Here is a 20,443-nt window from a genome sequence, read left to right as displayed (position 1 = left end):
AGATAAAAAAATATATATATATAAAAAATAAAATAGGGTAGGGTTGAAATAAAAAAAAAAAAAAAAAAAAAAAAAAAATTAATTAATGAATTAAAAAAAAAAAAAAAAATGTGTATTAACTTGACCTTCAAGGGCGGGCCGCCCCCCTAATATAATGGTAGGGGAAACACTGCCTTCATAATGCATTGGTTTTGCAACTCAAGTAATCAATTATTTAGAAGTAGGTACACTCTCTGGAGACTGAAACATAAATGGGTATACTCTGCATACTCTTCACTACATTCACTGGATTTATCTATGTGTGACATTGTCACATTCTTCTTCTTCATGTTTTCCTGATGTTAAGTCGCTCAGTTTTGACACTCTGACTAATGAATGTGTTTGTCTAAAGTTGAGAGGTTCTTTTAGAAACATCGCTGCAGTTGTTCCTTCAATCTTGAACAGTGTGTGTTGTGTTGTTTTCTTTTTTTTTCTCCAGTCTTGACGCCTCCCCCTCCCCCCTTTCCCCCGTGGCGAGACAATGTTTTATGCCCACTTTGTCCTCAGCAAACGTGGGCCGCTGGCCAAAATCTGGCTGGCGGCCCACTGGGACAAGAAGCTGACGAAGGCTCACGTGTTCGAGTGCAACCTGGAGAGCAGCGTGGAGAGCATCATCTCACCCAAGGTAACGTCATCAATAACCCCTAACAACATAAGAGGGGAGGGGGGTCGCATTTTATTCTGATGAAAATAACACTTTCCAGATGAAACTTTTACTGTGCACAATCAGTTTTTGCAATGATGCTCTCCTTTAGTTGTGTCTCTTTGTCTCTTTCTTTACATATAAGTTTTAGGTCAGACTGATTTCATTTCTTAAATACATCATTCTTGTGGCAGCACGCGCAAACTTTACAGACTCTCAAATTCTCCTCCACGTCATCATCACTGATTGTTTCAGTGTGTTGTTTTTTTTATGAATAACAGGTGAAAATGGCTTTACGCACTTCTGGTCATCTTCTGCTGGGGGTGGTGAGGATCTACCACAGGAAGGCCAAGTACCTGCTGGCAGACTGTAACGAGGCCTTCATCAAGATCAAGATGGCGTTTCGACCAGGTCAGGGATAAAACTGTGTTTCCTAAAACCACCAGCAGTGAACGATTCTCTGCTTTCCTCGATTTGTTAATAGGACTTGCAGTGTTAATGAGAGATGATGAATGTTTGCTATATATTTATTTATGGAAATATTACACAATGGTCAGAAACACTTCCTTTCATAAGATTTAGACATGTTACAGAGTTAAGAAAGTGTTCAGATTTCATGTTAGCCCTTAAAGAAACATGGTTAAACTTTCCCACCCATCTTTAATTCTTATGTTCTTATATATAAAATCCAAAAAACTCTGCAACTCTGGATTTGTAAGTTGCTGTAACTCCTTGTAATCGGGGTGTTTCAGGTGTGGTGGACCTCCCAGAGGAGAACAGAGAAGCAGCCTACAATGCTATCACGCTGCCCGAAGAGTTTCATGATTTTGATCAGCCGCTACCAGACCTGGAGTGAGTCCTCCCTCCGTCTTACATCTTCCTCAGAGAGCGTGGGGGTTGACTGAAGCCTGAATTATTTTTGTTCTAGGAAATCTTTAGAATTAAACATCGGCCTTAGTGATGACAGAAAAAGAGAAGAGGTATATGGGGGGGGGGGGGGGGGGGGGGGGGAACACCCACTGCATTATAACAGTAGACATAGCAAGGACCCTTAACCTGCAATTATTCTAACGACCAGCAGGGGGCGACCCAGCTAGGTCTACCATATAGAAGGACATTTATAAAATGAGTCTACTTCTCACTTGATTTTTTTGTTTTGATCTTGATTTTAAAGGCTTTATATGTGATTTTTTTGATCCAGCAGATGTCGCCCTTGAGCACCAGCATGAAACCAAAACAACTCGCGCTGCATTGTTGTGTTAGCATGCTAATGCTAGCGATCTTTATTATGCTCGTATCTTCACACTGCATGTAAATTTACCTGAAATGAGCGTGATCTAGAAACACAGTTAAGCAGTGAGTACAGTATGTTATTCTTCTTTTCTCTAGTCCCTCAATTAAACAACTTTTATACACGAGGGGAGGAGTCAGCCGGCCGTCCCGGCGATGTAAACAAACTGAAGATAGGACTCTGAAAACTCTGAAAACATCACAGACAGTGGGACTCGGGTGTTACACCCATTGTAGACAGTCATGACTCACAGAGTTATTTTCAGAGGAGATACTTGATTTATATTATATTTAAGTGTGAACAATCACAGATAAAGACTTTAATGTGTGTTTCTGTGTTTTGTTCAGTGATATCGACGTCGCTCAGCAGTTCAACTTGAACCAGAGCAGAGTGGAGGAGATCACCATGAGAGAGGAGGTGGGCAACCTCAACCTGCTGCAGGACAATGACTTTGGTAGGAAATCTTTCCTCTAAGAATAATGTTGAATAATCATGCTTCACCGTCACATTCATTAACATCAGGAGCAGTTTTAGCACTCCTTGTACCTTTATATCGCACTTCACTTCATAATCTGCTCTAAAGAAACTGAGTTTTGTCGTGCAGCTGACTTCGGTATGGACGACCGGGAGATGATGCGAGACGAGAGCGCGTTCGAGGTGGACATCATGGGAGCATCGGCTCCCAACCTGCTGCTGGAGGCCGAGGGTGCAGCTAACCAGATGGCCGACAAGTCCAACCCTCTGGAGTACGACGACCAGTATAAAGACGGCTTCGGAGAACACCCGTTGGAGAGCAATGAGGAAGGCATGCTGGGTAGGATCATGTTGAATGTTGAGACGGGTGTAAAAATGTGAGCATTCTGAAACATTCTTAACTAATCAGACAAACGGGTAATGGAGAGCATGGCATGTATTTGAGCGTTTTCCTCTGATGTTAGCATAGCGACTTCTTTAAAGTCTTTATATGTGATTTTTCACTCTTAAATGTAGAAATCAAGTATCTCCTCTGAAAATAACTCTGTGAGTCATGACTGTCTACAATGGGTGTAACACCCGAGTCCCACTGTCTGTGATGTTTTCAGAGTTTTCAGAGTCCTATCTTCAGTTTGTTTACATCGCCAGGACGGCCGGCTGACTCCTCCCCTCGTGTATAAAAGTTGTTTAATTGAGGGACTAGAGAAAAGAAGAATAACATACTGTACTCACTGCTTAACTGTGTTTCTAGATCACGCTCATTTCAGGTAAATTTACATGCAGTGTGAAGATACGAGCATAATAAAGATCGCTAGCATTAGCATGCTAACACAACAATGCAGCGCGAGTTGTTTTGGTTTCATGCTGGTGCTCAAGGGCGACATCTGCTGGATCAAAAAATCACATATAAAGCATTTAATGGATACGACCTCTTAACTATTATTCAAAGCTTCACTGTAGTAGTAGTTTGTGTTTAGGTTGATGTCGTTACATTTTATGTTTCAGCAGGTTTTTTTGTACAATGATTTTTCTGCATTTTGTCACAGAAACAATCTGTAATTCTTATTTTATGTGCCGATATGTTAAACCTTTCCCCATGTTTAATGCTCTGATTGTAGTCCCTCTCATTCAGGTCAGACTGTAACTTTTTAAAGTGAGTTATCTCGATACCAAAGAACTGAACGGCTGCATCTCTGTGTAGTGGACAAGCTGCTCAGTAACGAGGACGGAGACGGCATCTTTGACGACCCTCCTGCCATCGCAGAGAGCGTGATGATGCCCCAGGACCGCGGAGACGACGACGACGACTTTGACGCTCTCTCAGGTCAGCCTGGACGAATAACCTGTTAAACTCCATAACTTCAAAAGTGTTCCTTTAGTTGTTTTGAGAGATCAGAACAGTTGCCGATGTGTAATGAAAACATGTTCTTTGGGTGTGTTTTGGTAGCTGGAGCTCCAGATAGTCCAGACTCGGGCCCAACAGAGCCCCTACCAGCAATGGCGGACCAGGCAGAACAGACCGCCCTGGTTCACAACGAGGAGGAGACCTTCGCCCTGGAGCCGATTGACATCACAGGTAATGCAGCTCGATCCTCTGTCAAACTTCAGTCTGACTCTGCCTCACATGCTTACATTTTCAACTTTTTTTTTTCCGGCGAGCCTTTTCATGATTTTTGTTGATTTTAATTTGTTACTATTTTCACTTTTTAGAATTCTTTTAAAAGAATTGTATGTTTTTTTTTTTTTTTTACAGTTCTTTTAAAATGGATTTTTATTCCTTAATCTTGCCTTGTTTATTTTTCTATGACCTGCCTGTTTTTATATTTGCTGTCCTTGTAAAACACTTTGTAACTGGGCCGTGTGGGTACTGCAGGTGGGCCGCGAAAAGCCCTCCACCAATTTTAAAAATAAAAGAAATATCCCAATAATGATGATTCACCATGATTTAACCCTTTAAGTGATTAGTAAGGTGTGTCATGACTCTTCATGGACATAATGTTTAGTAAACTTTTGTGTCTAACTTGTCATTATATCATGTTGTAATGGCCAATAATTTAACCCTTACTGAAAGTTATAGATGTAGTCATACATTTTTTTATAATGGGCCCCGGAGTCTTAAGTTTGGGAAAGGCTGGTGTAGTTTATTATCTAGAATTGAGCTTGAACATTAAAAATTGACTAAGGAACCATAACAGCTAGCTGGGGTTGCTTATTGATATAAACACAAGAGACAAACAACATGTTGAAAAAGAAGGATTTGATCATTTTGAAGTCTCTTAAGTCAGTAAAACATTTGAGTTTTTATGAGTGATTTCTGAGCTGACTGATCTCCGTCTCTCTTTTTGCGTGTGCAGTGAAGGAGACCAAAGCGAAGCGTAAGAGGAAGCTGATTGTGGACAGCGTGAAGGAGTTAGACAGTAAAACCATCCGTGCACAGCTGTCCGATTACTCCGACATCGTCACCACGCTGGACCTGGCGCCCCCCACCAAGAAGCTGATGATGTGGAAGGAGACCGGAGGAGTGGAGAAGCTTTTCTCCCTCCCGGCTCAGCCGCTCTGGAACGCCAGGCTGCTCAAGGTGACTTAATAATGTCACAGTTATCCTGTGTATCCTCCTCCATGTTCTCTCAGTCTGAATCCCCCTTTTCTGCCTCCAGATGTTTACAAGGTGTCTGACCCCGCTGGTACCAGACGAGCTGAGGAAGAGGAGGAAAGGTGGAGAGGCCGACAGTCTGGATGAGTTCCTGAAGGATCTGGAGAACCCCGAGGTGCCCAGAGAGGAAACCACTGGGCCTCAGCAGAGAGACATCATGGGTAAGACGCAGATCACAGAGCATCATTATGCTAGATTCATTAGTGGGAGGTTGTAGAAGGAGGAGTGTGTATGTACTGTAAACATTTCCATGCTTACATTTGCTTTTTTTTTTAACAATATGTTTATTGAGTTTTAAACATTTTTCCAAGACACACAATTACAATTAAATAAATTCTAAGGGAACAAAAAAAGATAAACACGTGCACATATATACACATTTATAAAATAAGGGGGGAAAAAAGTAAAATATAATAATAAAAAATTTAAAAAAACTTTAATGACAAAATGTTGCAACATTATTACTGTCCGTATTAAATAAAAATAACCAAAGGGAGTACATTTTCATAGATGATTTGTTAATCACAAATATTCTGCCCTACAACAGTTTCTGCAAAAACGACCAAAATTACAGACATCACCAACTCTTTACCAGCCGAGCTCAAAATATGTGACAGATCTTTATCCCCGAAGAAAATTCATATATAGACCCCAGATATCGTCAAATAATTCATGCTTACATTTTCAACTTTTTTTTAATGGGTTTGTTATGAAATGCATTAAACAAAAGAAGAGTGAAGGGTACCAAACTTAAAAAAAAAAGTAATTGAAAGCTTAATTTTCCAACCATTTAAAAAAAAAAATCTAGACACAAAAAAAAAGTATTTTTAATGAAGTGGCATTGACTGACCTTGAGTTATAGAGTCTTTGATTGAACATGTAGCTATGTCCATATCCCCCCCCCTTCAGATCAGACCATCATGGAGGAAGCCAGCGCTCTGCAGACGTCAGCTGTAGAAGGCAGCAGGACGTCGTTGGACGAGTCAGTCATGCCGCCTCCGTCCCAACGAGGCCTCAAACGTAAAGCCCAAGACACAGAACCCGCCCTGCCTGTAAGTTCAGATGTCTCTTTGTGTTCTGTATCAGCACCCGTCTGTACAACACTGAGTCTTTTTTATTTTATTTTTTTTATGGTTTTTTTTTGGGCCATTTTGCCTTTTTTAGATAGGACAGCTGAAGAGAGACAGGACATGTAGAGTAGGGAGGAGAGAGCAGGGGAGGACATGCAGCAAAGGGCAAAGATCGACTCCAGCTGTGTATAGAAGCCTGGTGGAGAATAAATACACTGATACACATTCATGCACACACCACTCAGCTGCTGCGTCAAAAAGTTCTCGTTGCATTAACATTGTATGCAGTTGATGTATTTTCACATTAAAAGCATTTTCTTTCCCTTTGCTCTGAACATTCAACAATAACTCCACTCTGAAGACTACGATGTTTACCTCTATGTTTTTCTTGACATGCTCCTCTCTAGATGGGAGCTTTGGACCAGCAGCAGCAGCAGCAGCCTGACGTGTCCCAGCAGCTGGAGACATCCAGTGTTGATCTCCCCCCCGAGGAAACCAACATCAGCCAGCTGATCGAGCTGGACCTGCTCGGGGACAAGGACAGAAAGAAGAACGAAGACGACGACTCTGATGAGGAGGTAAAACACTGATACATTTAACGACTTTATCAGGGTAGACATAAGGTCATTTTTATCTGTGATTTTTACAGAAGTAGACTTTATTAATGTGTGTAACTGTGTTTTTGTGTGTCAGGAGGAGGAGGTCCAGGGAGGAGACCAGGACCAGGAGGAGAGGAGGTGGAACAAGAGAACCCAGCAGATGCTCCATGGCCTTCAGGTATATAAATAAATAAATATGTGGTTTGGAGAATAAGCTGATGAGAAGCCCTCAAAATTACATTTCTGACTACTGGGAAAAAAAACAGTTCACAGTTTGTAAAAACAATCGGCCACATGATAGCTTTCCCTCCTGAAGAACATCTCAAGTTTTTAACTTTCAGAAAATAAATCAAGATAAATGACAACTGTTAAACTAAATGTTACACCCCTTAAGTCATCATTGACAAATCTTTGAAACAATAAAGAACCTCATTTTTAACATCATCAAGCTAACATAAGAAGGTTTGCCCTCCTCTGGAACGATGAGAGAGTGACACTGGAACACAGCAGAGACATGTTGCACCACTTTAACTGTTAAACTTCGAGATCTCTCCTCATTTTATTTTTATTCCCAGTTTTAAAAGTACAAAGCAAACATAGAAATAAACTAAACATACCTCATTAGTGTGGGGAAAGTTTTTGGTCTGGCTTTCGCAGACACAATCCTGTTTAGTTTTCTAAATTGCCAGAAATGTATCCTGTTGTTTTAAGAAAACAAAATTTGACATACATGAATTTTTGTTGGAGATTGTTAGAAAACTGAAATTCATATTTTAGTGGAGGGCAGGACTGGTAAGGGCCTCCATAGTTTTCAGTCCTCCCATTAGTAGAATCAAAGCTTTCTGCTTGATTGACTTACTCTCTCTCTCTCTCTCACTGTGCCACAGAGGGTGATGGCCAAAACCGGCGCCCAGTCGGTCAGCCTGCTGGACCTGTGCAAAAACAACAACAAGAAGCAGGCGGCCGCAAAGTTCTACAGCTTCCTGGTCCTGAAGAAGCAGCAGGCGGTGGAGCTCGTCCAGGAGGAGCCGTACAGCGACATCATCGCGACGCCCGGACCTCGCTTCCACATCATCTAAAAAAAAAAACTCTGCAGCCCAAACAGAGGAAAGAACTATTCCACATCTGTCTGTTACTTTAAAAAAAAAGTTATTCATTTTTTATGAATATGAGCTTGTTGACTTGTTGTTAAGTGTATGATGCAGAGTTTAATCTGCAGTATGTTGTCATGCAGTGGTGGGTGGAAAGAGGACTAAATGACCGTTTAAAGGTTCCTTCATTAACCAGCATGATCAGACCCCAATCAATGGAACATTTCCATTTTTTATTAGAGATGCACTGATTGTGATGTTTAAAACAAAACTGTATCCGATAATCAATCCTGATGTTTTAAAAACTTTAGGTGTAAGACTCCAACAAGTGCAACATTTTCTCTCATGTTTGTCCACAGGGCGACTTCCTCTGCCCAATAAAAAAACCTCTTCTCTGAATCAGTAGTTAAGAGTACGAGACGAGAATTAAACATCAGATACTGACATTGGTTCATGCCACATTAATTGCAGCTGTGCCGATGTTTGTCCACAGGGCCGATACCGATGTTAAACCAGTGCATCCCTTCTCTTTGATATTGTGTTTTTAAGGCTCTTATGTTGACATTAAGTGAGAGCCAAGTGTTCTATTTGGGGATGTTTACTCATTGTTTCTAGCAGATGTCTGTAGCTTCAATAAGAACTACTTCCTGAAGCAGCAGCTGTGTTGCTCTGGTCTAAGAATCAAATCAAAGAGGTATTTATTTATTTATAATGACGGCATGTTAAGACTGTGACTATGCCTCCATCCACAATGTTCCTTTAGAGACTCGTCCGTCCCACCACTGCAGGCAGAAAACGTTCTTGTGTACAATGACGTTAAGCCAAAAGGAGCATGCACGATGTCCAGTGTCTGCAGTAGTGACATGCACACATAAACTAGCAGTTAGTCATTGTACAACTGTAGTGTAGCACTTTAATCATAAAAACAAAAAAAACTCAAGGTGTTGTTTTTGAAAATGCTTTGCTTGCATCATGAGCTGTTTGTGCCTCACAAGAGTCAAATCTGTAGCTGTGTCCTAAATCTAAAATAACAGATTAAAGTGGAGAAATGGAAACATGAGGTCTAACACAGTTCATTATTGAACGTGCTGCTGTTAGTTTTATTGGATCACGTGGTCCACGGGGAATTCTTGTATACAATTGCACCATAAAAACAATTATATGATGAAGACTATTTATAAAAAAAAGTATGCACTAAGGAATTGTGACACAGCTTATAAAAAACATCTTCAGATTTCAGTATTTAGATTCTGTAAACATCAGTGGTCTGCTGTTCTTGCATGATCTGTCCTGAAGTATTTATTACAGTGAAATTGCACTAGTTGTGTTGCCATGTTGCCCCTCTGTTTTTAAAATGACTTTAACTCCATGACACTGAATCAGTTCATTCAGCTTTTTAAAAAATGAAGAAGAACATGCGGTCTTGTTTTGTGGAGTTAAAAGAAGACTGTTCAGTTGTTGTGCTCTAAAAGTGTCAACATGATACTCGTTTATTAATAATATATATAACAAGAGATTCATTGTGTTTTTTATTTGTAAAGAAAAAAGTTTGAAGATATCAATGGACGTGTCTGAATGGAAATATTTTGTACAATTGTTCTGACTCTCATGATGAAGGAATGTGACCGGTTGAATTTGGTAGAAATGAATCGAATTACGCAGAAAAAAAAGAAAATCAAAGTCATTGTGTCCGCACGTCTTCTTCTTCTGTGCTCTTCTGCATCGACTGCTGAATGAATTGTTTAAAAAAAAAAAAGTAATCATCATGAAATGTCTTGAGTGCATCTAACATCCAAACCATGTGCCTGTGAAGCATCTTTTTTTTATTTTGTACAGAGTAACTGTTACATGGTATGTTCCTGAACATTTCTGTCTGTAAGTCCTCGATACTGTTGCACATTTTTAAATAAAACAAATAAGATGAGCAGTATTTTAAAATGTATTTTGTAAACTACTAACACTGATGTGTTCTATGCACTAATATTGGAAAACTGCAAAACTTCTGAGTGTAATAATTATTTCACCTTTGGCATCCTCAGACAATATTTACGCGAGAAAAAAAATGGCTGAAGTCTTTGTGTTCTTGCGTTTTTATGCGTTTGTCACCACAGGAGCAGCCATGTTGTCTCCTCCCTCCGTCCTCTGTTTCTTGTTCCGACTTCTTTTCCTCTTCTCCCCGTCCGCCCCTGCCGCCGCCGCCTTCTTCAGCGGCGGCGTCGGCCCACCTTTCTTCTTCTTCTTCAAGCAGCTCAGAGGGTTGGGGTTGCTCTGCTTCCTCTTCCTCTTCTTCCCCTTCCTCTCTCCTCCGTCCTGCTGGCCGGTGATCCCCTGCTCCTCCTTCAGGCTGCGGATGCTCTTCTGCTGGGCGGGGCTCACCAGCTCGCCCAGCTGCACGGCCTGGACGCGGTCGAGGGACGCCTGCGCCGGCTTGTCCAGCACCATGGTGTTGAGGATGATGTAGAGCAGGGGGACGCCGGGGATCTTCTTCAGGCCGTCAGTCAGTGAGTGGTCCTGCAGAAAACACAGAAACACAACAAGAAGATGATGAACGCACCTTTAAACAAATACAGAAATGATTATATTCTACTGTAGGGACACAAATATGTGACCTTTAACAAGAAGCACCTCCTGCCAGTCTGGACTCCTTCTGATCCTTAATCTTTTCTGGCACCACTTTTACTAAAGAGTGATTTTCTTTTGCTCAAAAACACATTTTATTTTAATTATTATAATTTTTTATTTATAAAAAAATTAACACAACAGGTAATTAAACATAATAGCAGAATAAATGCGAGACTCCTCCCTCAAACTTTCAAACATTGGAGCACTTTCTCTGCAGAAAGAGGGGGGGGGGGTACGATGCTTTTTTTCATTTTCAAGTAACATGACATTAATTCCATCCTTCCTTCCTCCCTTCTTTTCTTACATCCTTCCTTCCTTCTCCTTCTTTTTTTTCCTTCCTTCCTTCCTTCCTACCTCCCTCACTCCCTTTCTTCCTTCTTCCCTTCTTTTCTTACATCCTTCCTTCCATCTCCTTCCTTTTTTTCCTTCCTTCCTTCTTCCTTTTTTCCTTCCTTCCTACCTCCCTCACTTTCTTCCTTCTTCCCTTCTTTTCTTACATCCTTCCTTCCTTCCTTCCTCCCTTTCTCCCTTCTTTTCTTACATCCTTCCTTCTCCTTTCTTTTTTTTCCTTCCTTCCTCACTCCCTTTCTTCCTTCTTCCCTTCTTTTCTTACATCCTTCCTTCCTTCTCCTTCCTTCCTCCCTTCTTCTCTTATGTCCTTCCTTCATTCCTTCCTTCCTACCTCCCTCACTCCCTTTCTTCCTTCCTCCCTTCTTTTCTTACATCCTTCCTTCCTTTCTACCTCCCTCACTTTCTTCCTTCTTCCCTTCTTTTCTTACATCCTTCCTTCCTCCCTTTCTTCCTTCATCCCTTCTTCTCTTACATCCTTCCTTCCTTCCTACCTCCCTCACTCCCTTTCTTCCTTCCTCCCTTCTTTTCTTACATCCTTCCTTCTCCTTTCTTTTTTTTCCTTCCTTCCTTCCTCACTCCCTTTCTTCCTTCTTCCCTTCTTTTCTTACATCCTTCCTTCCTTCTCCTTCCTTCCTCCCTTCTTCTCTTACGTCCTTCCTTCATTCCTTCCTTCCTACCTCCCTCACTCCCTTTCTTCCTTCTTCCCTTCTTTTCTTACATCCTTCCTTCCTTCAATTATTTACAAAAGAACACAGGAAGCTTTCACCTTGGAGGGATAGAGAAAGAAAATAAGAAAATTAAATCCAGAGCAGGTTAACGGAGGAAAGAAAATAACACCGATGTACTCCAATAAGTCAAATAAAATCAGGTCTTACAGGTTTCACATATTCAGTCCGTATCCTTCTGGACTTTGAGGGAAAATCAAAAACACATTTTAAGAGTCCTGATGTGATTATCTGTTCAGTACGTCACAGGTGTCAGAGCTTTATTGGAGCAGCAGAACACAGTTTGTTTTCTTTCTTTTACCACTGATGTAGAACTAAAGTAAATTAATTACATTTTTTTAGTATTATTATTATTTTTTTAAGATTTATTTTTGTGCCTTTGATGGATAGATAGGACAGTGGATAGAGTCGGAAATCAGGTAGAGAGAGAGAGAGAGAGAGAGAGAGAGGGGAACGACATGCAGGAAAGAGGCCACAGGTGGGATGTGAACCCAGGCTGCTCGCTTGATACAAGGGGCGCGCGCACTAACCACTGCGCCACCAGCGCCCCAAATGAATTACATTTAACAAAGTATTTTACTTAAAGCTCCTGTGAGGAGAGTTTTTTTTAACTGGTTATGAAACAAACTGGCGTTAATCCTGATGCTTCTATGTGACCTACAAAAGCAAACAAGACCATCAGTGACCGGACTGAAACTTTTATTTAAAGTTATTTTTTAATGCTCGTAACCGCTGCTGCCTGCGGGGGGTAGGTGTCAGACAAATCAAGTTAACAGCAGGTCACTGAGAGCTTTTTTACACATCTTCCACACGACAGAATCACAGTGAGTGAAACGTTTGACTGTAACTAGAAAGCAGAATGAGATTTATTTATTTAAATCAGAAACTGTCACGATCGGCCGAGAGATCATTTGTGCACAGGGGTCCCAACGTCGACGTAAACAGAGGCGTCCTTGCAGGAGCTTTAAGTCTTTGATAAATATATAATCCATAATATTTCAGCAAAGAGTTGTGAAGAGTGGTTTCTGTCATGTCATTTCCCCTCTGTTGTATTTGCATGTAGGATCTCATGTATTTACCTGTGTAGCAACAAAGTAGTGGTGTGGGTTTGTCTCCTCCAGCATGGACAGCAGACACTCTGAAGCAGGAACAGGACTCTTTAAATGTGCACATCTCCTCGACTGAAACCTCTGCAGGATGATTCTGGCTCCATAAAGCTCTTTCCCCAGAGTCTCCAGTTCTTTGAGTGCGCAGCTGAGAATAAAACAGAAACACTTTGATATAAGAGGGATAAGTTACCTGTATATAAATAAAGACAGTGGGTCCACTCACTTGGTGGTGCACAGCTGCACTTCTCCCATCAGGTATTTCGGCATCTGCTCTTTGATTTGAATCTTGTTTTTTAAAGCCGCCTGACAAAACGTCCCGTCGATCAGGATCTGAAAAGGCTGCCTGAAGCTGAAGTTGTATTTGTAGAAACTTATTGTTTTCTTGGCTTGTTTCTGACGCTTGATCTTCATGGTGGCTGATTATCTGTTGATATCTTTCTCAGAAAAGACGAATAAACGTCAGTGACGCACGTTAAAATAAAGAAGATTACACTTCCGGTTAGATAAACTGACTCCGATTGTTTACGTCTTGATTTTATCACATATTTCTTCTGTGGCTATTTCAGCATGGAGGTTTTCCAGTGTACACAACACGCTGGTGGTGCTGGCTACTCGTAACTCCGGACGGAAACAAATAATGCAGCAAAGGTTCCGGCTGTCCGTTTATTAATTTTTTGGGTTATAGCAGCATAATTTACCTTTTAAAGACACAGTTTGACTTCTCAATAACTAGGCCTTATTATGAATTTAACAAACAGTAATTAAATAACATAACTGGATATTATTCTGTCAGTCAAAGGAACTAAATATTGGAATATTCTCCCACTCACAATAAGAGACTCACAAACATATTCAACCTTCAAAACACACCTCAAACAGTGGATAAAAGAAAACCAAGTCTGTGACCACTTTTAACCTTTAACCTCTATTATTGTCTTGTGTCACTTGTGCCTTTGTATTTGTATTTTATTTGTAATTTGTATTTCTCTGTTACCTGCCTAGGGACAACAGATGGAAACTAGCACTTCTGCTATAATCTGGCATTTTTACAGCTGTAATTGTTACAGCTGTTCATTAATATGCACTGTCCCTAACAAATAAATAAATAAATACAATTATGTTTAAAATACAAAACACAATTCTCTCTTTTTCCTATGTTTTAAAAGTATAAAAGTAAAACCATTTCATACCCTCTAATATTTTATTATTTTTAATTTGGGTTGTTTCTGGGTTTTCTACTTAATATTTACCGTCTATGGTTTTCTAGTATTTTTTATTTTATTTTTTTAATCCGTCTTTATTGACAAATTAAAAACATACAAAAATTTTTTATACAAACTCTTATAGAGGATGAACATACAACAGCAAAATACACAGGAACAAGTTAATTCAAACATAAATCAAGACTCGGGGGGATTATATATAAAAATAAATAAATAAAAATCAAACTTTTCCAAAAGTATACAAACAGGCAAATGTAAGCAGACAACAATCTGGAGCAAGGACAAAAACATTTAACAAGGGCCAGAAATCAAAACAACATTTTCTAGTATTTTTTTCGGGGGGGAAGGGGAGGGCGGGTATGGAGGACGAGATTTGACAGAAGTATAAATAAATAAATAAATAAATAAATAAATGTATAAATAAATACTGGAATAAATAAATAAATAAAATAATGAATAAATAAATAAATGTATAAATAAATACTGGAATAAATAAATAAAAGAATGAATAAATAAATAAATGCATAAATAAATACTGGAATAAATAAATAAAAGAATGAATAAATAAATAGATGTATAAATAAATACTGGAATAAATGAATAAAATAATGAATAAATAAATAAATGTATAAATAAATACTGGAATAAATGAATGAATAAATAAATAAATGCGTGAATAAATAAATAAAAACTGGTAAATAAATGGGACATAACTAATTAAATGTCTTAAATGTATTTTTACATGTATTTATTTCCACAGTATTTATTTATACAATACTCTTTATTTATTTATTTATACATTTATTGATTGATTGATTGATTGATTGATTGATTGATTGATTGATTGATTGATTGATTGATTTATTTATTTATTTATACATTTATTTATTTATTTATTTATTTATTTATTTATTCATTCAGTTATTTATTTATACTTCTGTCAGATCTTGTCCTCCATAGACGGGGGCTCTACATTTTCCTCTCGTCCCTTTTATTCCCCGGAACCGGAACCGGAAGTATCCTTCAGGTATCTTGAGAGAGAGAGAGAGAGAGAGAGCTGGTGACACTTGTCGTCGCCTCTCTGACTCACACTTTAACGTCAGCTCGGGTCGGGTCCGTGTTGGTGGAGGGTTGGTTGCGGTTTACCTTCCTTTGCTTTGTACAGTTTACATTATGGCGGCCGCGGATCCCCGGTCCTCGAGTGACGGCGGGCCGGCCAGCAGAGGAGGATTCCCGGCGGGGGAGAGCAGCAACGACCGCGACGGGCCGGGCGGCGGAGGCGGCGGAGGAGGAGGAGGAGGCGGTGGCAGCGGGGAAGGAGAACCGGAGAGAGACCGGGCGACGTTCGAGTGCAACATTTGTTTGGATACTGCCAAGGACGCTGTCATCAGTATGTGCGGACACTTGTTCTGGTACGATTGTTTTGATATGTGGAGGTGGTTGTTGTTGTCTTAGTTCAACCCACCGAGCAGAGGGAACCTTTTACCGGGGTTTACGGCCTCCATAACCCGTCACTGTGAGACACTTCATGGCGTTAGATATTACAAAACAGGGTGTGGGTGTAAAGTCACTGTTGTAGTTCAATCTGCAGAGTGGCTGAACGTCAACCCCCTAATATACCTGTTTTTATTTTTAAAGTCTGAGCATGTGTTGTCCTTATAGTTCTGGCTTGCATATTTACATATTGCTCATATAATATAATAATAGAATAGAATTACTTTATTGATCCCAAACTGGGAAATTGTGGCGTTACAGCAGCAGGTTCTCCAAACACACAATATTAGCAAATTTAAACACAATATAATATTAAATACAAAGTAAATAAACACTAAAAATATCAAAACTAAGAATGGGAATATATACAACCAGGATTTAACTAAGCATTACTAGTCTTAAATATGAAAGATTAAATGTAAATGTGCAAAAACAGAGTTGTAAATGGACAGTATTGACATTGGATTTGGGTTGGGAACTGGAGGGTCGCCTGTTCAAGTCCAGGTGCGGACCAAAATATGGAAGTTGGTCTGGTAGCTGGAGAGGTGCCAGATCACCTCCTGAGCACTGCAGAGGTGCCCTTGAGCAAGGCAGCAAACCCCCTCCCCACCGTCAGCTCAGGAGCGCCCGCTGTGGGCCGCTCCGTCACTCTGACATCTCTCCATTAGTGCATGTCCACAGGATCATGTGTGTGTATTTCAGCCTGTGTTTGTGGTGCATGATTACAGAGTGTAAAAACTGAAATTTCCCCTTGCAGGATCAATAAAAGTAAATCTTAATCTTAGGGAGATGTGCAATCAATGATACTATAAGTTAAAGTGCAGGAGTGCAGACATGTTATCAGTAGAGACTGTTCAATATAACGGTGAGTAGACAGACAAATGAAGTGAACATGAGTGCAGGGATCATTTGTAAATTTAAACATGTGCAGAACAGATTACAGTATGGAGAGACAGATATTATCATGATGACAGTTCTGAGGTGAGGTGAGCTGGTGTACAGAGTTATGGCCTTCGGTAAGAAAGATTTCCTGTATCAATGTGATCATGTGATCTTCTCTGATCTCTGGAGGAATTAAGTGCTCAGGTCAGATCATATCAGATGGTTGGATGTGTGTCAGAGGTCACAAAGGAGCCACTTTGTCTCCCACCAGTGACACATTAACTTCGCTGGTTAAGTTCAATCCGTAGCCTGCAGGTGCATAATAAGTTACCTGGAGTGGAGAAGGGATGTCCAAACATCAAGCTGTTAGTGTCGCGTTTGCTTCTAAAACAATTAGTTAAAGATTAGGTTGGGTCAGGATCCCCCCCCAGATCATTGATGTCAATGAGTAACAAGAAGTTACAGCACAGAAAAATGGAAGACATGTTTTGAAACAGTTATCAAAGTGTATGAATTTGTGATAAGTTTATTTTCCAACTTTAAAATGCTGCACAGATTGTCTCATTCTATCTCTGTCTCAGTCTTGCACGACCTTTAGTGTTGCATATGTCCACACTCACACAACGGTGATGCGTGAGTCTCATTCAGGAGTTGTTGTGATTGTTGCCTTCTTGCCCGCTCAGGCTAATGTGAGATTAGAGGCAGCGAGAGTAGGATTGGGGTCAGACCTAAAGACATAGAGTAACTTATCTTCACCGGTTGTTTGCTCATGTATGTAGTTTCACCTGATGTGGATCTGTGGTTTGGTGTTCAAGCTGCAGAGACAGAGGTCGAGGTCGAGGTTGAGGACGTAGAGGACACTCAGGCTGCATAGAAGTGAAGATGCCACATGCTCTCCGTTACTTATTTAGTCCTTTATTAGGAAAATTATTAATTTTCTGGGCGCAAAAGTAGATTCACACCTTTTTAAAGATGGACACTAAATGAAAGAGCAGATAGTTTGAATGATGGTGGACGATTATTAGTGTCTCATCTACAAGCAAAAAGTTGTTTTTTTAAGGATTAAAAGAACAATTCTGTTTTGCAGAGTAACATGCTAGACATTAGAGTAACATTATACACACACACACACACACAGGTGTTTTTGTTTAGGGTGTTGTTACAAAGTGACTGATACATTGTGCTCCTGTTTATTTAATATATTTATTGAATAGTTGAGCTTTGGTTGGACACTTTTCATACACGTGCAGTTGCTTCACAGTCGTTGTAGCTCCTAGTATATGTTGCTGATGTAACTTGGTTACTATGTTACCGGTGTGTGTGTGTGTGTCCCCCCCCGTCTCTCGCTCTCATCTTTAGTGTAAGTTGATGATGAAACAGTCGGCAATGATGAGAGGTGTTGACGTCAGATCACCTGCTGCAGCTTCAAAACAAACATGCAGCTTAATCGCCTTTTAGTTATCGTCTGTTTGAATATCGAGTCAGCTTCTTACTTTCTGTTAAATACATTTAGATGGCCTCAGTAGGAGACATTTAACCAAGAGACAGTTTATTACTTTTAACCCTCTCTGATTTCTTTAATCGTTGCAGCACAACATTTCTACTTGTTGCTTCAATGCTCACAAATAAATCAGTCGAGTTAGTAAATGGAAATTCTTGTGTCACAATTGAGACACCAACACTCACTCAGATTTAACTCTGATATTTGAAGCATGAAAACTGAACCTGTGATCTCTGTAGTTCTTTAGATTATAATGTACAGATGTCATTATGTTTATTCACTGTTCTCTAATGTCAGTCAGAGCTGACAGAGTTCAGCTGTTATTAGAACACCAAGTACAGCTTGGAGAGTGTCAGCTGTTCTTCCTGATATCTGAAGGATGTTTGGTAGACTTGTTGTCTGCTCCAGTGTTATAGACGTCACAGTTTAGTCTAGGTGGGTCAATGTGACCCTGATAATGATAATGTCTTCTTGGATATATGCGATGCCTTTCGAGAAGTTCGGCAGATGTGATTGAGCAAGACACGAGAACAGAAGTGTGATGTTGAATCATGTCTCCTCATGAGTATCCATGCAGATGTCGCCCTTGAGCACCAGCATGAAACCAAAACAACTCGCGCTGCATTGTTGTGTTAGCATGCTAATGCTAGCGATCTTTATTCTGCTCGTATCTTCACACTGCATGTAAATTTACCTGAAATGAGCGTGATCTAGAAACACAGTTAAGCAGTGAGTACAGTATGTTATTCTTCTTTTCTCTAGTCCCTCAATTAAACAACTTTTATACACGAGGGGAGGAGTCAGCCGGCCGTCCGGGCGATGTAAACAAAGTGAAGATAGGACTCTGAAAACTCTGAAAACATCACAGACAGTGGGACTCGGGTGTTACACCCATTGTAGACAGTCATGACTCACAGAGTTATTTTCAGAGGAGATACTTGATTTATATATTTAAGTGTGAACAATCACATAGAAAGACTTTAACTGATAAAACGGCTGATCTGTAAAGATAGATATAGAAATACACAATTTTTGCGTTGATACCTCAAATGCAGTTATCAAACACTTGTGGAGAAGACGATCACTCTGGAAAGAAACTGTGCATGTACCTGTGTCATCACTTGACACTCTGGAGCGTGTCTTGTGCTTATTGTGATCTCTGCTGGTGAAAGTGAACAGCTCGTGTAATACAAGAAACTCAAATGAAATGCTATTTGACTGGTTGATAAATGTAGTATTATTGGCGATATTCACTTGATACGCTGTTATTGGCCGATATTATCGGTGAGCCGATGTTCATATTCAGTTTATTGTTGTGAAAATATGAGCGTGTGTGTGTGTGTGTGTGTGTGTGTGTGTGTGTACACTCTGCAGTCAGGCTCCAGTGAACACTTATTGAGCCTCTTATAGGAAATTAAGCGGTTAATTTCAGGTCACAAGAGCCCGGCTGTACGTGTGCTAACACGTTAAGTCTGTTAAATGGGCTGTTGTGTTAACTTCAGCTTTTTGCTTTGTGTGGCTGTTTGTATTCACAGGGATGTTACTGTACACACACTGAGCTGTGTGTGTGTGTGTGTGTGTGTGTGTGTGTGTGTGTGGGGAAAGCATGCAGATTGACATGAAGTTGTGTGTTTGTTATTGTTCTGATTCGTGTGGTGGCGTGCGGTTAGGCCCGCCGGAGGCGATGACTTTTTTGTGGTTAAGAAGTGAAAATGTCTAAAACCAGTCCTGCCTGTTCGTCTGCATCGTCCGTTCAAGTTCGTCTTTCAGGGATTCACTGACTGAAGTATTTGAAGGGTTCACTGACGATGCTTTAAGACTGAAAACGTAAACCTTAGAAATAACTAACACCCTGCTGCAACATGAAGTTAAACTTTAGCGTCTGTACACGGTGAAAACAGTCTTCTTAGTGAAAAAATCCATGAAGAACATGTTATCTTCTTGTTCTTCTTGCTAGCGCATGAGGGGAGCTCTGCTTACATCATGGAAAATCTAAATTTAGACATTTGGATGAAACGCTCCATCTGCAGTGTCTTTAATTAACTGAGGTCTTAAGGCAGAACATTTCTCATTTCATTTATAATGCGCTATGGTGCAGGATTCAATTTAAGAGCGTTTTTTATACATGCAGATGATCTCATCATTCACTGAAACGGTTTGTTTGTGTAGCTTACTTGATCTATATATTTCCTGGAGGCTCGTCTGAACGTGGAAAAACACCTTTTTGTCTTTGAATTGTTAAGAGTTATATTTTACACTCTCCCACTGTGTTTCATTGTGCATGCACTACTCTACTCTACAACACATACTGGCAGTTTGAAAGAAGAGCTGTGATGGATTTATTAAAGTCTAATGTTGGCAGGAGACACAGCACCAGATTGTGATTTGGGAAGTGTTCTGGTATCTGTACTGAATGTAGGAAAACAGTTCAATAGAAAGTAAAAAATTGGCAGAAGCAATCCGTGTTAATCCTGGAACCCATCGGTGGTCATCAAACCAATTAGCTTTAAGAAATGTCTTTTAACATTTTGTGTGCAAGTGCAGTTTAAAATCGGCTGTTGGGAGTTCATTCTGAGACTCATTCTTGCATTTCAACTTGAATGAGTCAGATTGTAGTCTTAGCTAGAAGTCCAAATGCTAATCCCCTGACTTCACCAGAAGCCTGAAAAGTTGGCC

At 40.1% G+C, this 20,443-nt stretch overlaps 3 protein-coding genes across 4 annotated transcripts in view; 2 read left to right on the top strand and 1 right to left on the bottom strand.

Annotated features, from left to right (window-relative positions):
* Window positions 1–8,212, top strand: part of LOC132990900 (double-strand-break repair protein rad21 homolog A-like) — a 136,541-nt gene extending 128,329 nt beyond the window's left edge. For both annotated transcript variants that reach the window (XM_061059386.1, XM_061059385.1), the window contains exons 2-14: window positions 479–664; window positions 964–1,093; window positions 1,435–1,534; window positions 2,321–2,427; window positions 2,578–2,787; window positions 3,649–3,771; window positions 3,895–4,023; window positions 4,802–5,025; window positions 5,105–5,261; window positions 6,010–6,152; window positions 6,578–6,748; window positions 6,864–6,947; window positions 7,657–8,212. In XM_061059386.1, coding sequence (XP_060915369.1) covers window positions 521–664; window positions 964–1,093; window positions 1,435–1,534; window positions 2,321–2,427; window positions 2,578–2,787; window positions 3,649–3,771; window positions 3,895–4,023; window positions 4,802–5,025; window positions 5,105–5,261; window positions 6,010–6,152; window positions 6,578–6,748; window positions 6,864–6,947; window positions 7,657–7,848 — 1,914 coding nt within the window. In that variant the 5' untranslated portion in view covers window positions 479–520 and the 3' untranslated portion in view covers window positions 7,849–8,212. The remainder of the gene's footprint in view (window positions 1–478; window positions 665–963; window positions 1,094–1,434; window positions 1,535–2,320; window positions 2,428–2,577; window positions 2,788–3,648; window positions 3,772–3,894; window positions 4,024–4,801; window positions 5,026–5,104; window positions 5,262–6,009; window positions 6,153–6,577; window positions 6,749–6,863; window positions 6,948–7,656) is intronic.
* Window positions 8,213–8,932: 720 nt separating this feature from the next.
* On the bottom strand, window positions 8,933–13,298 carry utp23 (UTP23 small subunit processome component). Its single transcript, XM_061059392.1, has 3 exons — window positions 12,891–13,298; window positions 12,638–12,812; window positions 8,933–10,371 (listed from the first exon to the last, which is right to left on the bottom strand). Exons 1-3 carry the CDS (start codon window positions 13,076–13,078, stop codon window positions 9,952–9,954), a joined length of 783 nt encoding a protein of 260 aa, XP_060915375.1. The 5' UTR covers window positions 13,079–13,298; the 3' UTR covers window positions 8,933–9,951.
* Window positions 13,299–14,906: 1,608 nt separating this feature from the next.
* The window catches only part of rnf5 (ring finger protein 5), a 13,819-nt gene continuing 8,282 nt past the window's right edge, over window positions 14,907–20,443 (top strand). The window contains exon 1 of the mRNA XM_061059396.1: window positions 14,907–15,302. Within this exon, the coding sequence (XP_060915379.1) occupies window positions 15,064–15,302 (239 nt within the window). The 5' untranslated portion in view covers window positions 14,907–15,063. The remainder of the gene's footprint in view (window positions 15,303–20,443) is intronic.

Source organism: Labrus mixtus, chromosome 16 (genome assembly GCF_963584025.1).
Source record: "Labrus mixtus chromosome 16, fLabMix1.1, whole genome shotgun sequence".
Lineage (NCBI taxonomy): Eukaryota > Metazoa > Chordata > Actinopteri > Labriformes > Labridae > Labrus > Labrus mixtus.
The sequence above is the reverse complement of the archived record's forward strand: the minus strand, read 5'-3'. Positions and strand labels throughout refer to the sequence as shown.

Bases quoted from the DNA above. Each gene is read 5' to 3' on its own strand.
- utp23 (XM_061059392.1), bottom strand. From the start codon at position 13,078: ATGAAGATCAAGCGTCAGAAACAAGCCAAGAAAACAATAAGTTTCTAC. The intron at 12,813-12,890 runs GTGAGTGGACCC...TTTTATTCTCAG, and splicing joins GTGCAGCTGTGCACCACCAA to CTGCGCACTCAAAGAACTGG. The intron at 10,372-12,637 runs GTAAATACATGA...TGTTTTCTGCAG, and splicing joins ACTACTTTGTTGCTACACAG to GACCACTCACTGACTGACGG.